The sequence below is a fragment of the Hippopotamus amphibius genome, chromosome 16 (assembly GCF_030028045.1).
Source record: "Hippopotamus amphibius kiboko isolate mHipAmp2 chromosome 16, mHipAmp2.hap2, whole genome shotgun sequence".
NCBI lineage: Eukaryota > Metazoa > Chordata > Mammalia > Artiodactyla > Hippopotamidae > Hippopotamus > Hippopotamus amphibius.
The window spans coordinates 26,645,705-26,661,253 of NC_080201.1; the positions used below are offsets into that span (position 1 = coordinate 26,645,705).

At 36.4% G+C, this 15,549-nt stretch overlaps 1 protein-coding gene and 2 non-coding genes across 10 annotated transcripts in view; all 3 read left to right on the forward strand.

Annotated features, from left to right (window-relative positions):
• CNOT1 (CCR4-NOT transcription complex subunit 1) overlaps positions 1-15,549 on the forward strand; it is a 106,878-nt gene that overhangs the window by 66,881 nt on the left and 24,448 nt on the right. For 4 of the 8 annotated variants that reach the window (XR_009049811.1, XR_009049810.1, XM_057713643.1 and 1 more), the window contains exons 17-26: positions 3,840-3,990; positions 5,185-5,386; positions 6,460-6,606; positions 7,741-7,865; positions 8,087-8,373; positions 9,464-9,542; positions 11,833-12,063; positions 12,398-12,538; positions 13,606-13,785; positions 15,276-15,392. Coding sequence is in view for 6 of the 8 variants with exons in the window: in XM_057713643.1 (XP_057569626.1) it covers positions 3,840-3,990; positions 5,185-5,386; positions 6,460-6,606; positions 7,741-7,865; positions 8,087-8,373; positions 9,464-9,542; positions 11,833-12,063; positions 12,398-12,538; positions 13,606-13,785; positions 15,276-15,392 (1,660 nt within the window). In the remaining 2 variants the exon portion in view is untranslated. The remainder of the gene's footprint in view (positions 1-3,839; positions 3,991-5,184; positions 5,387-6,459; positions 6,607-7,740; positions 7,866-8,086; positions 8,374-9,463; positions 9,543-11,832; positions 12,064-12,397; positions 12,539-13,605; positions 13,786-15,275; positions 15,393-15,549) is intronic. The other 4 variants (XM_057713645.1, XM_057713649.1, XM_057713644.1 and 1 more) reach the window with 2 other exon arrangements.
• LOC130839412 (small nucleolar RNA SNORA50) lies at positions 4,291-4,426 on the forward strand. The gene has a single exon (XR_009049817.1). It is a non-coding gene; the product is annotated as a small nucleolar RNA SNORA50 (small nucleolar RNA).
• Positions 14,365-14,503, forward strand: LOC130839409 (small nucleolar RNA SNORA46). The gene has a single exon (XR_009049815.1). It is a non-coding gene; the product is annotated as a small nucleolar RNA SNORA46 (small nucleolar RNA).

Genomic DNA, 15,549 nt, shown 5'->3' on the forward strand with positions numbered 1-15,549 from the left:
TAAAACTTCATTGGATGCTAAAAGTAGTAAGCGAATATTTGAGGGACAGAATAATTACATAATTTTGAAGTATTTCTCCGCAAATCACTTAATAATCACAGAGAGGAAAAGTAGTTAACTTTCAGTCGAGAAATCTGGCATATACTACATTAATTTCTGTTGTTTTATATTTATTTATTTGGCTGCGTCGGGTCTTAGTTGCCACACATGGGATCTTCGTTGTAGCATGCAGGATCCTTTGTTGCAGCGTGTGGGCATAGTTGCTCGGCAGTGTGTGGGATCTTAGTTCCCTGACCAGGGAATGAACCTATGTCCCCTACATTGGAAGGTGGACTCTTAACCACTGGACTACCAGGGAAGTCCGTACCACATTAATTTATTGGTAAGGAGATCACCAGCTCAGTTCTACATGAAGTGCCTCATGTGAAAATGCATTGAGAAGACTGTTGTGTGAGTTATGTGATAGTCCTGCCATCAGTGCATCTAAAATACAAAGTAGCAGACAAACACAAATCAAGGGACGTTGTATTAAAAAACTGACTTGTACTTTTAAAAAAAATCAAGTTTAAGAAAAGTTGGATGAATTCTTCCAGTTTAAAGAAGCTAAAGAGATGTGACAGAGTGCAGTGAATTGGATCCTGATCCCAGGGGAAAATAGCATTGAGGACATTATGGGAACAATTGATGTAATTTGAATGTGGCCTATTTTATTTTATCATTGTTAAACTTGTGTTAAACTTCTCTGTCATTATTTTACAAGGTTATGTAAGAAAATGTCCTTGTTCTTAGAAAATAGGTAGTGAAGTATTTAGGGATAAAGGATACATGATATATCTAACCTAAAATGTTTGGGAGAGAGGGTAGCTTAGAAAGAATGGTTAAATAAATAGGGCAAACTGTAACTAATTGGTCAGTGAAGCATTTATGGGAGTTCCTTGTAGTAGTGGAGCCTCTTTTAAGTTTGGAATTGTGTCAGATATATGTTCTTTTGAAATAGTAAGGAATAATATTTTAATTAACCATATTTTATTAATTCTGAGACATCCAGTTTTTAATATTTTAGCCTCTCTGAAATGATGATGCATCTCATTGGTGACCTCTTACAGTTAGAATCAACCCAGTTATTTTCGTTTTGTATAGTGTGTAAAATAATGGTGTGGTTTACAATCGAAGGCATTTTGTATTCAGTACAAAATGATAATTACTATCTATTACTAGTAGCCATTAACACAGCATAGGTGTCTTTGGAATGGTTTCTTTTTTAAGTTAAAGGGTTGTTTTGTTTGTTTTCAGAGATATAGTTTCAAGCTCAAAAATTCTAAAACAGGGTATATTCAGTGAAATTTTCCTTTGAACTCTGTTACTTCCACCTTTTCTTCGCCTAAAGTTAACCATTTTCATTTATTTTGTGGGTTATCTCTGTTAGAAAAGTATATATTTTCCTCTTTCCTATAGGAAAAGTAGTATATTATATATTTATTGCACCATGCTTCTTTCCTTTGATCGTATATCCCAGAGTTCACGCCATAAAATTAGTTTCCTTATTCCTTGTAATCGCTATGTAGTACTTCACTGAATAGATGTTTTGTGCCTTAGTAAATCAGTACCTGTCAGTAGATATTCTGTTTGTTTTCACTGGGTATCACAAATAGTGCTGCAACGAGTAGCATTTTGCATCCATCCTCTTTGCCAGTGTATATTTCTGCCCACCAGAAGTGGAATTGTTAGGCTAAAGGGAAATGCATGTGTAATTTTGTTACGTGTTGCAGAATTTTTCTCCAGTAGCAAGTTCTCTGTTTAGGATAACCAGAGGCAGCTGGTCTGTTTGATCATAGCCTTATGCTAATCTGAAAGATGAAATATGGTATCTCCGTGAAGTTTTGTTAACATGAAGTTTTAATTGCAGGGGAGTGGGTATTTTAAATGTATGTATATATATATATTTAAAGATACATAGGGGCTAGAGACAGCTACTCATGTTCTTATATTTGAAATACCTTTTGGAAATTAATGGTTTTACTACTTATTATTAAGTTAAATATAGACCCACACCTTTAGGAGTTGACATTTCCCTTTTCTTTTCCATGGTCTGTAATATTTTTCTCCCTTGCTTCAATGGATGAAAAAATAACTCATTGTTCATTTTCATTTGTAGTCCATATTTTTTATTTTTATTGAAGTATCCTTGATTTACAATATTATATGTCACAGGTGTACTGATTCACAAATTTTAAAGGTTATACTTCATTGATAGTTATAAAATATTGGCTATATTTCTTGTGGTGTACAGTATAAGCTGTAGCTTATTTTATACATAATAGTTTGTACCTCTTAGTCCGCTGCCCCTACATTACCCCCTTCCCAGTAGTTCACGTTTTTTTAAATTTATTTATTTATTTATTTATTTATTTATTTATTTATTTATTGGCTGTGTTGGGTCTTTTTTGCTGTGCACAGGCTTTCTTTTTAGTTGCGGTGAGTGGGGGCTACTCTTCATTGTGGTGCGCGGGCTCCTCATTGCTGTGGCTTCTCTTGTTGCGGAGCACGGGCTCTAGGCGCGTGGGCTTCGGTAGTTGCAGCACATGGGCTCAATAGTTGTGGCTCATGGGCTCTAAAGCGCAGGCTCAGTAGTTGTGGCACACGGGCTTAGTTGCTCCGAGGCATGTGGGATCTTCCTGGAGCAGGGATCGAACCCATGTCCTCTGCATTGGCAGGTGGATTCTCAACCACTGCGCCACCTAGGAAGCCCAGTAGTTCACATTTGAACCATTTATTTTTTCATATTGGCACAAGTAGAAAATTTGTAGATTTTGCTGTAATGTTGTGGTTTTTGTTTTTTGACTGCTCCGTGAGGCATTTGGGATCTAAGTTCTCCAACCAGGGATTGAACCTACACCCCGTGCAGTGGAAGCTTGGAGTCTTAACCTGGGGACCTCCAGGGGAAGTCCCTGTAATGTTTTTTGTTTTGTTCTGTTTTGTTTTCTTTTTTTTAAAGAACTTTTTTTGAGATACAGTTAACATACAGTAAACTGCATGTATTTAGAGTGTACAACTTGATATTTTTTTCTTATTAGTAATGTATATATGGCAATCCCAGTCTCCCAGTTCATTCCCCCTCAACTCTCCCCGCTAGTGTTTTAATGTGGAGTTTTATTTGGTACTTTTAATATCCTGATCTGTTTATTTCCTCCCAAATGTGACAACTTTCTTGTCTGGGTGACTAGTTTTACTTCTTAGTGTCAATAGAATGATTATGAATTTAGGAAGTAAGATATAAGACAGTATTGAGTTTGTGTAGCATTTATGAGTACAGGGGGATTCCACAGCTTTAGAAGACAATAACACCCTAAGATAGGAAGGTGGGTTTTCCTGTCAAACATTTATCCTATTTGAAGTTTTAGAAGTCAGTTCTTTATGTGCTTGCCAAATATAGTTACTGACTGTGTGTATGGCATTTTTAGCTTTACTTAAATAAGTATCTTATTTATTGACTATGAGAACCTAGTCTAAAAATTGCTTACCTGTTTACTTTGATATATCCAGATTTGGGCATAATTTTTGATGAAGTAGTTGAGGATATGGAATGTTTCTTAGTAGTATTTCGAAATATATAGGCAGCACTGTACACAAGGCTTATTTGCTGAGGTTTAAAAAACATTTTCAAGAGAAAAGCAGTGCTCAGAAAATCCTGGTGATTAATGACAGATGAAAAAACATGGGACATGGTAGAAATTTAGCCAAAGGTTCCAGCAGGTTTTCTTTATTAGAAACCCAGATTTGTCTATTTAGGTGTTCTAGGGAATAATAAGTGATATTTTTCACTTTTCGTTTCTCTTAAGGAGTGTTTCTCAGGAGTTATCAGAAACCATCCTCACCATGGTAGCCAACTGCAGTAATGTTATGAACAAGGCCAGACAACCACCACCTGGAGTTATGCCAAAAGGACGCCCTCCTAGTGCTAGCAGTTTAGATGCCATTTCTCCTGTTCAGGTAAATGAGCACTGCACTTGGTACATTTCCATTTGTTCATAGAGTTGGAATAGAATAAACTTCTACATCATCATTAATAATCTACTCAAAGGAAATTTTTGTCTGAGTTTATTACGTTTTAGATAACTGCATGTCTAGCATCCACTTAAAGGAAATCCTTAAATAGGCATTGTGGTTGAGAATAGATTTTAATCATTAAGTAGAAAGACCATGACTATGAGAGGAAAGATACAAAACAACTTATTTAGGTAAATGGTAAGGGCTTCTTTTTAAAATAAGAATAACGTAGACTTGAGAAATAAGCACTGCCTTTGAACCTGATGTGTCTTGTTTGTAGCTTCACGGGCCAAGCAACAGTGCTAGAGCATAAGGACTTGTTATAACTGGGGCTCTTCAGCTCTCAACTGAACTGCTCTTTTAAAAACAAGGTACATTTAAGTTACTCCCTGACACCAACCACCCCCTTCTCTCTGGGAGCAACATATTCCGCTTCTATTTTCAGCTGCATTGAATGGCAGATTGGGGTTTATTTTAGGAAAAGAAAGAGCATTTAGTGATTCTTCAGTGACCGTTTTATAAAAGGCATTTTGTGTATTATTTTCTATAGTCACAAAGGTCTAAAATAATGCAACAAACTAAGAAGCTTGGAAGTGCAGTTATTAGATATTTTATAAAATCTTTTGGTGAATAGTATACCTTGTTTTTTGTTTTTGTTTTTTAAATTAGAGCTGATCTCTAACCCCAAGAGTCTCAATTTTGATTAGATTTGTAGATTTCTAATCTCTAATGCTTTTATTGTGTTGGAAGTTGAATAACCTATATTGAGATATTTGTTTGTTTTAAAGGGGCTTATTGGAAATTATAAGGACTGCACCCCTGTCACTACTAAATGTTTAATAATACAGCTTCAGAGAAATTCATCTGAAATGTTATTCTTGAAGTTTTATAAGCCCTCATATTGTGGCTCTGGTTCTTTGCCAGGGGCTAACTCTTTAAACCTACTCCATCTATGATATAATAAGAAAAATAACTGGTACTCTTGATTTGGGGATTTAAGCATCATCATGATTGTGTGTGGTTTTGCAGTTTATATTAAGCACTTGAAGATGTGTTGCTAAAGATTGCTTTACCTCTGTCATTTGTCTGCCTTTGCTTGAAGTATGTTTAATACGTTTTTATAATGTTTTTCTTTAGATTGACCCTCTTGCTGGAATGGCATCTCTTAGTATAGGTGGTTCAGCTGCCCCTCACACCCAGAGTATGCAGGGCTTTCCTCCAAACTTGGGTTCTGCATTCAGTACCCCACAGTCACCAGCAAAAGCATTTCCACCCCTTTCAACCCCAAATCAGACAACTGCATTCAGTGGTATTGGAGGACTTTCATCACAGCTTCCAGGTAAGGGCAGGGCGGGGGGAGGTGTGTGAGGGTGCAGATTATTTGTAAGCCTCATTGTGGCTTAGTGTATATAAGGTGTTTGGGGTCACTATGATAAAAGAAAGCTGCTTCAACTAAATTGTGAAAGTTGCTTTCATATCCAAAGTTGAGAAGAGAAAAACATTATTACATTAATTTAGTCAAGTTGCAATGAGGATATTTGTACTTGTAAAGTTAGTTGAGTTATTCACTAAGGATTCTATTATTACCAGATGATAGTATAGACAGTAACAGGTGTGTTAATTAGGCTTAGATTATAACTCACAGCTTTATGAATTACTCATGGTTGATATAATAAAGGTAGAATATTTCACACATCAGATTCGGGTATGTTCTGCCTTTTTGCATCTACCTTGAAATTGATAGTAAATCCCTAAAACTTTTCCACATGTTTTGGCTTTTAACTTAATGTTGAAGTAAAGGTTACATTTTCCCCCCCTCTGGTACCCACATTTCTCCTAAGCTATCTGCACTTTTTATTGCCAGAGTGTAAGTTTAGAGTACTAAAACCTAAGGAGTGAAATGTTATAATAACTCTGTAACCTAGTTATCACTGAGTAAAAGACCCCGGCTTTTTTTTTTTTTTTTTTAATTAATTAATTAATTAATGTATGTATGTATGTTTTGGCTGGGTTGGGTCTTTACTGCTGCACACGGGCTTTCTCTAGTTGTGGATAGCAGAGGCTTATTGCAGTGACTTCTCTTGTTGCGGAGCATGGGCTCTAGGCATGTGGGCTTCAGTAGTTGTGTCACATGGGCTCAGTAATTATGGCTCTTGGGCTCTAAGAGCGCAGGCTCAGTAGTTGTGGCGCACGGGCTTTGTTGCTCCGCCACATGTGGGATCTTCCTGGGCCAGGGATCGAACCCATGTCTCCTGTGTTGGCAGGTGGATTCTTAGCTACTGCGCCACCAGGGAAGTCCCGATCCTAACCTTTTAATTAATATAAATTCTTAATTAAAAACATATCTTTGATGTGAATAAAGTCAGGAATATGAGTAATGATAAGAATTCTGGCTGCGTTCGTTCTTTCTAGTAGGTGGTCTTGGCACAGGCAGCCTGACTGGTATAGGAACTGGGGCTCTTGGACTCCCTGCGGTGAATAACGATCCTTTTGTACAGAGGAAACTGGGCACCTCTGGACTGAACCAGCCTACATTCCAGCAGAGTAAGATGAAACCTTGTAAGTGGTAGTGTTGTCTGTGATTGTGAAGTGTGACTGATGCATACAGCAATTATATGTCCAATTTGTTGTCCCTAGAGTTATATGGACAAAGACATTGATTTATCTTAATATATTGTTAGTAGGGCCGTTGATATGCCTCCTAGAGCAGTCCGAGTAAGTTTGCAAATTTAAATCATTAAAACAAAAATTTGAGGTATCATTCCATCTTTGATCCTGGATTGTCAGAACAAGGTGACAGTTAATAAGAGGTAGCATCCTTTGAGGCGCTATCCTAAAAGTAAGAAGTAAAGAGAAAAGACTTTGAGCAATTTAAATCTATGTATGTAAATCTTATACTTATCCTAAAGATTATTTTAGTTTTTTGTTTGTTTGTTTGTTTTAAACAAATCAGGACCAGCCCAGAGAGTTTCAAATTTCTGTTTCAGCTTGGCAGTTTATAAAGTAACTATATCTTATTTATTTTAATGTTTATTTTTATGTTATAGCTTTATGATATATACAGCCTTATAGTACACATAATTATTGCCATATATATGATGTTATAAAAACCAGTTTTTAAAGTTTTAATCTCCTTTAGTAGGTTATTTCAGTCAGAGAAGTCCTCTTTGTAAATACATAAGTATCACTGACATAAATATCCTTGTCATTGGGACTAAATATTCATTATGCAAGGTTTGAAAGTATACCAGCTGACTTGAAAATGTTAGTGTGAAAGGCTTGTCTGAATGTTATGTTTTGTAGCATGCTTTGTGTTTATATCAGTGTGTCATGCACATGCATTGAGAATTCTTACATGTAAAATGTGATTTTTATAAAATAGTAAAGATTTGTTAACCTTGAATGAGGTTGTATTGAGGGTAAGTGCATTATGAATTTAAACCTAGGGAACTTTTATGGTGTGATAAGTCCCTATGAAGAAAGTACTAAGGTAGACTATGGTTGTGAGGCAGTTTTGTTAGAATCTTTTGTGCCTCTAGAGCACCTGAATATTGAAACTTGACTATTTAACACTTCACTTTATTTCTTTCCTTAAAATTCAAGCTGTGTTGGTCTCTCTGGCTCTGTGTGCTTTATATGGGGGAGTGAAGGAAGACCCTAAGTGCCCACTGGTTGCTTTTCTGTTTCTAACAGCGGACTTGTCTCAGGTGTGGCCAGAGGCAAATCAGCACTTTAGTAAAGAGATAGATGATGAAGCAAACAGCTATTTCCAGAGAATATATAATCACCCACCACATCCAACCATGTCTGTTGATGAGGTGAGTGTCTAGAATGATCTAGTTCTTTATGGTTTAGGTAAATCTTAAATGCCCTTTTCAAAGTGAAATCCAGCACAAAGTGTTTTGATAGGTCTGTGCATCTTTGGAAACCTTAATATTTGTCCCAAGCTCAGTTTATTGTTATATGTTCTGCTTAGCAATTAAGAATGTTTGAGGAATGCTCTTTTATGTGTATATTACTTTTGTCTTGCTTTCTCCAGGTATTAGAAATGCTCCAGAGGTTTAAAGATTCTACCATAAAGAGGGAGCGAGAAGTATTTAACTGTATGCTAAGGAACTTGTTCGAAGAATATCGGTTCTTCCCCCAGTACCCTGATAAAGAGTTACATATAACAGCCTGCCTGTTTGGTGGGATAATCGAAAAAGGACTGGTCACTTACATGGCACTAGGTTTGGCCCTACGATATGTTCTTGAAGCCTTACGCAAGCCTTTTGGATCCAAAATGTATTATTTTGGGATTGCTGCACTAGATAGATTTAAAAATAGGTGAGTGGATAGGTTTCTGTGAAGCTTCTCTTTTTTTAGTATAGGGAGAAATAATAGCTTACTTTTCAGCTAATTCTTGCCATGCCTTCTCATTATATGTATATTGACTAATCTTAATAACTGTATGAAGTAAAAGATGAAAAAGTGAAGACAATTCAACTCATTATAATTATCAGATAAGTGGTAGGAAAAGTATAAAATGAAATAGCGCTTTTTTTGGTTTTGTTTATTGAGGTATACGTGAAAGTCAGTATTTTAGGTGAACAGGTCTTTGAAGTTTGACAGATGCAAACAGTTGTATAACCAACACTGCCACTACCACAATCAAGATACTGAATATTGTCATCACCCCCAAGAAGTTCTCAAGTTCTCTTATTGCCCCTTTATAGTTAACTTTCTCTCACGTCTAACCCCAGGCAATCACTGATCTGATTTGTCTGGTTTTTTCAGAGAGTTATTTAAATGGAATCATGCACAATGTGTATGAGTCTGACTTCCTGCACTTAGCGTGGTGCTTTTGAGATTTATCTATGTTACTGCATGTTTCAGTAGTTTTTTTCTTTTTATTGCCTAGTAGTATCCGTTGTATGGGTCCATTAGCAAATTTTCTTTTTTTCTTTTTTCCTTTTTTCCTTTTTTCCTTTTCTTTTTTCCTTCCTTCCTTCCTTCCTTCCTTCCTTCCTTCCTTCCTTCCTTCCTTCCTTCCTTCCTTCCTTCCTTCCCTCCCTCCCTCCCTCCCTCCCTCCCTCCCTCCCTCCCTCCCTCCTTCCTTCCTTCCTTCCTTCCTTCGCAAATTGTTTTTCTGTTCACCTTTTGATGAACATTTGGAGTTGTTTCCAGACAGTAGTTTTAGTGGCTCATTGTAATCTAATTTTAAGTGGAATAAGACCTTTAAAAAACAAAGATTCTGTTTTTTGATGTAAAAGGGGTGAAGTTCATAAATATTTTCCCCCTTTTCTTTGTTCTTCCTTTCAGCATTCTTTTCAAATAAGATATTTCAAAGGTAGAATCGGGGGGAATGGCCTAGGCTAGCTTTGTGATGCCTCTGTTCTTCATAAAATAGTAAATGAATGAACGTTTTTGTTGGCAGATTGAAGGACTATCCCCAGTATTGTCAGCACTTGGCTTCGATCAGTCACTTTATGCAATTTCCACATCATTTACAGGAGGTAAGTATCTTCAGTACCTAAGTAGTTGGAGGGCTTATTTTAATTTGAATTTGGATTTCCTGGCAATGGCATTAAGATTTCTTAATGATTGGCATTATACAGGTATACATACTGTTTGTTGCTTGTTTTGCAACCTAATCATGAAAAGTATGAATTTTGGATTATCTTTTGTAGGCAATGGTTTTGCTTGATTTAATAAAAGGCTTTTTTGCTAGTTCTTTTAGCCTAATAATGCTATTTGAGGAATAATCATCTTTCGCTGTTACCAAGAATCCCTTGCCTGAGTCTAAAAAGTATTTGGAGTGGGACTCTTTCATAAAAATAAGTAAAGTTTTTCCTCTGATTTAAATGTTAATATGAATCAGAGCTGTTTCTTTTTATTTTGTTTTGGTTTTTGTTTTTTTTTGGTGGGGGGGGGCAGGGGGTGGCTTTTCGCTAATGAGGGATGGAACCCAGGCCATGGCAGTGAAAGTAGTGAGTCCTAACCACTGGACTGCCAGGGAGTTCCCCAGAGCTGTTTCATATAAAACTTTTAGACTAGCATTTGTTAAAAATACAGCTTTCTTAAACTACCTGCTTAGGTTCCTTTGAGGTTAAAAAGAAGACAGTCCCTGAGGAAATGGACCTAGAGAATATACATTTTAAACCATATTATGTGATTATTCTTGAAATTTGTAAACTATTACTTTAATGATTGATTTTAGGTAATTCCAGATATTCACATCTGTCTTACATGAGGTCAAAGTCACCTTATAGAGAACAAGAAAAGAAAGTTGATTGATCTCTATTAACTTTAACTTTTTAAAAATACAAAGCAGATGAACTGCTTAATAAGACCATATTTTAAGAAATCAGAAAGATCAGAAATTGAACGTAGTTTTTTTTTCAAGTGTACAATTTGATATATTTTTTTCTTATTGGTAATGTATATATGGCAATCCCAATCTCCCAATTCATTCGCCCCCAGCCCCCGCTTTCCCCACTTGCTGTCCCTGTGTTTTTCTTTTTCTTTTTCTTTTTTTTAAATAGTTGTGGTGCACGGGCTTAGTTTCTCCACGGCATGTGGGATCTTCCTGGAGCAGGGAACGAACCTGTGTCCCCTGCACTGGCAGGCAGACTTAACCACTGTGCCACCTAGGAAGCCCTGTCCCTGTGTTTTGAACCTAGTTTTAATCCTGTATTATAATTAGTCCAGCACTTTCTACCTCATCCCACTGGGTTTGTTTGTAGGAGGACATGGTCATTATAATGATTTAGCCTGGGAAAGTATAGTGTGGCGGGCAGGGGCGTATTTATGCCTGCTGAGGGGGTTGGGGGACTATGCCAAAACTATAGCACTGAAAACTAGATAGGAAGGCATGTTTGAAAAGCTAGGGTGGGAGGGTCAGAGGCTTACTACAGTCAAATGTGTTTGAAATTCGGAGATGGGAACATGGACCTAGGAAGACTAGAAAGTAGAACGAGGGAGGTGGTACAAAAGTGATCATACAAAGCAATGGTCCCCAGTTCCCACTGTAACAAGATACCCAGAGAAGGGAAGGGAGGTCATTGTTTATATTTTCATAGTCAATTTAAAGGGCTGTACTTTCTCCAGAAATTGACCTTCTTTCTTGAAAAGGTCCCCTTTTTTGAATAAAGTCATCGTATATGTAGGTAATAGTTTTTGTCAGGTACAAGCTGTGGGAAATAGTGTCAGGAAAGCTGTCAGTCTTCTAATTTGTGTATGAAAAGGAATTTTATTTGTCTGTGAAATGAAGGGGGAGAAAAAAGCTTGCCCTAGAACATCCAGTATCATTGCTTACCCTCTAGTTGGTTAGGTGGCATACACTGTTTTTTGTTTTGTGCTAATAGCTTTACTGACAGGGGACTCACATTGCAGTGTGCTTTTTTAGGCCATGGTTTTCTCAGCAGCATCCAATAGAAAAGATATCAGTTTACTATATAAATTTTAAAACTTTAAAGTTTACATGTAGTAAGGGATTTAAGGAAATTTATATGCAGGCATTTGTGGCTACTTTTTGGAACTTGTTTTGTTAGACTAGTTCTCTTATAAATACTTTAAAAACATACTAATATTTTACCTTTACTCCTTAAGGAGTTCATGGTATCCACTTACATATTATAGATACAGGAATATGGACCAGAATGGGGCAAGACGTAAGGGGAATAGATGAACGAAAAGAGTGCCCTGAAATGGTTTCTGTTCTCAGAAGCAAGTGATACGTAATTCAGAAATTTCAGTTTCTGTTAAGAACTCTTTTAATGTGTTTCTCTCTCCCTACCTCTGTAGTATATTGAGTATGGACAGCAATCTAGAGATCCTCCTGTGAAAATGCAGGGCTCTATCACAACCCCTGGAAGTATTGCACTGGCTCAAGCCCAGGCCCAGGCCCAGGTTCCAGCAAAAGCTCCCCTTGCTGGTCAGGTTAGCACTATGGTAACCACCTCAACAACCACCACTGTTGCTAAAACGGTTACAGTCACCAGGCCAACTGGAGTCAGCTTTAAGAAAGATGTACCAGTAAGTAGGTCTATCTTTTTTCTTCGTTGGATTTTGTTGTTATGTTATAATATATCCAGTAGTGAGCATTATTTTAGTTTTATTATAAACAACACATGCCTACTAAAAAAAAGCATAAAGATCAGCACTTCTCCGTTTGTCTCCCCCCCCCCCCCAATTTCCCACATGAAGCCACTATTAATAGCTCAATACATAATCTTGCCAGCACTTCCAATGCACAATCATACACACCATGTACATTTTGTATACTAAAGGAATCTCTATACATTTTTCCCCCTGGGATTTGTCTGGCAAGGATTTCAGTTTGTTTATTTTATGTATTTTATTTCTTTAGCCTTCTATTAATACTACAAATATAGATACATTGCTTGTGGCCACAGATCAAACTGAGAGAATTGTAGAGCCCCCAGAAAATATCCAAGAGAAAATTGCTTTTATCTTCAACAACCTCTCCCAGTCAAATATGACACAAAAGGTGAGCCTGAAGTAATAGTTTATATGTCACTACAAATGCTCTGTATTCTTTTCCTTGATGGGTTGGGGGATTTATATTTGACATTCTACACCCTTTTTAATACTTTAAAGATAGAGATGATAGAATCAAAATGAAAGGAATATGGATATACAACTAGTGGTTGTGGATTTTGCAGACATTAAATAGCACTGGTTTTATTTTTTATTTTTTAATATTTTGGCCGCACCTCGTGGCATGTGGGATGATCTTAGTTCCCCGAGCAGGGATGGAACCCATGCCCCCTGCAGTGGAAGCGTGGCGTCCTAACCATGGGACCGCCAGGGAATTCCCAAATAGCACTGTTTTGCAGTGAGTTACGGCTTTTTGAAGTAAACTTGAAGATGATTTCATGATGATGGAAATTTCATTTGTATTTCTAGTCACAATTCATGTCCTCCCAGAGACCATTAGTGCCTAATAATTGAGGTAGAGCTTTTGAAAAGTAATGATGCTTGCCTTACAAGATATATGCTAAAACAATACTTGGAAATGTCTGTTTTAGTCAATAAGATTAGCCTAAACAAGTGAGTTTTGAAATATAATATATAATGCAAGTGCTGTCTTTGAAAATCCCACCATGATTAATTGAGTGAAAATTTTGAAGCATTTAGCATCCCTTTTGGAAGAGAGGTTTCAAACTTTACAAATAATTCCTGGAGATAGATATTTAGGAAAACATAGTTCTGGTGTCAGGTCGGTTAATAGCAGATTGTTGATTACTAATTTATCCTCTTTTGGTCAAATGGAGAGTAAGATGGGAATGAGGGGCTACATATTTTGTAATTTTAAAGCTTAAAGTGACCATAGATATTTTAGTTCTAATCACCCAGTTTAAGAGGTGATTGACTATATTTACGTGGAATTGAACATACTGTACTTTGATAGCATCTGTCTGAAACTGGGGAGAGATGTAGCATGGTGCTTTAGCATCTAATTTTGCAAGGAGCCACATGCTGTAGAATTGTTCACAGAAACAAAACTATCATCTTTTAATTGTATACTTCCCATGTTGTATAATGGTTGGCTAGGTTGAAGAACTAAAGGAAACTGTGAAGGAAGAATTTATGCCTTGGGTTTCACAATACCTGGTTATGAAGAGAGTCAGTATTGAGCCAAACTTTCACAGCCTGTATTCAAACTTCCTTGATACGCTGAAGAATCCTGAATTTAATAAGATGGTTCTGAATGAGACCTATAGAAACATCAAAGTAGGTGTTAATTCTTGTATTTCTTTTTATAACTGTTTAGTATTTATGTAAATTGCTCTAGGGTTTGTTTCAAACTAACTTTTTGTGAAGAATTTAGTCTCACAGACATACTCTGTGTACTATTTACTTTGAAAATAACCACTCTTATGATTTTGTTTTCATCATTCCGTGCATGGTTTTGAAATCTTTACCCTTTGTGCATGTTTTTACCTTCCTTTTTTCTCCCTCCACATGTTATTGATTATATACTCTTAGCTTTAATCCCTCTGTTTTTAATAGTCTTATAGAAAGCCATTATATTGGTGGTTAATATCTTTCACTATTACAAAAACAGTGCTGCTGTGTTTTCGTTTATGTCTTAAATGCCAGATATCTCAAGACTGTACACCTATTGTGGAATAGCTGTTGTTTAGGATTCTCAGAAGTTTAAGGTCAGACTCTTCCTAATGGGCTAATGCTTGTTCTATAAAATCCAAGTATTTTTCTTAGGAGGAGTAACTTTTTCAAGAAAATAGTGTGAACCAGCATGTAGCTGAAATCATTCTTTGCTGAGTAACTTGGGACATAGGCTTAGGAACCAGCACTATATTTAAACCTGTGGATAGGAATTTTCCCTATTCTTGGTTACGCTGTAGTGCAAAAGAATTCCTGGCTCCTTTCTGTTGCACAGCTGAATTTGTGCCATTCTGCTGTTGCTGTGTGGAGTTAAGGAACATAATTATATTCAGCCTTTGTTATTTGATAGCAAGGATGATAGGGATATATGAAAACTTACACAATCTGTAGCTAAATTTCAAGATCCTTTCTTTTAAATAAAAGTTTATAAATTTAAGCTTATATCTGTAAATTAAAAGATATCGTGTAGTAAATGAATATATGTGTGTACCTGAGACGCTGTCATGTGTTGGTTCTGTTCCCCTTAAGAAAGTAAGAAGTAAAGAATTGGTGAAATGGATTAGGTCTTCTAGAAATGTGATAAGTGTGTAAGCACTATTACACTGTATTCCAGAACATTATCTTAGTTGTCTGTCGCCAGCAATAATGCTGAAGATTGCAACAGATACTGCAGTCTTATGTTCCTCAGTATGTTTGCCATCTGGGAAGGACTTTAAAAGTATAACTGTAGTATTCATTTGAATTGAATTTAGCTCTTCCAAAAGATTTGCAGGTTTGCTTCAAACTTATCTAAAATTTTCAATTTTAAAATACTTTGCTGTGGGACCATACATGATACTTTTAACCTTGTGTTACTTTATATGATATATTTGGGTTACCTTTTTTTTTTTTTAAAGTGTAAAGGCATTTGAAGGTAAAAATGTCACTGAACACAAAGTATCACAGTGATACGTGGATGAGATCTACTTTGGGGGCATGTTCTCAGTATTGTCGGCTTGTTTTTAATGTAGATTAATGGAATTCTTAAACATTTAGTTGAGAATATCTTTTCATAAGCTCATTGTCATACCTTCCTTAATCCTACACTATTTCAGGTGCTCCTGACCTCAGATAAAGCTGCAGCCAATTTCTCTGATCGTTCTTTGCTGAAGAACTTGGGACATTGGCTAGGAATGATCACACTAGCTAAAAATAAACCCATCTTACACACTGTGAGTTTCAACTAAAGGCTTATGTAAAACTTGAGAATGTTCATATAGCATATTCTGTCTAAAAGTCTTGACTTTATTTGGGGCTGTTTTAATGATCATTGGATGTTTATAAAAGTTTGGCCCATGTTTTGACTCCCTAATTGCATGCTCATGGTCT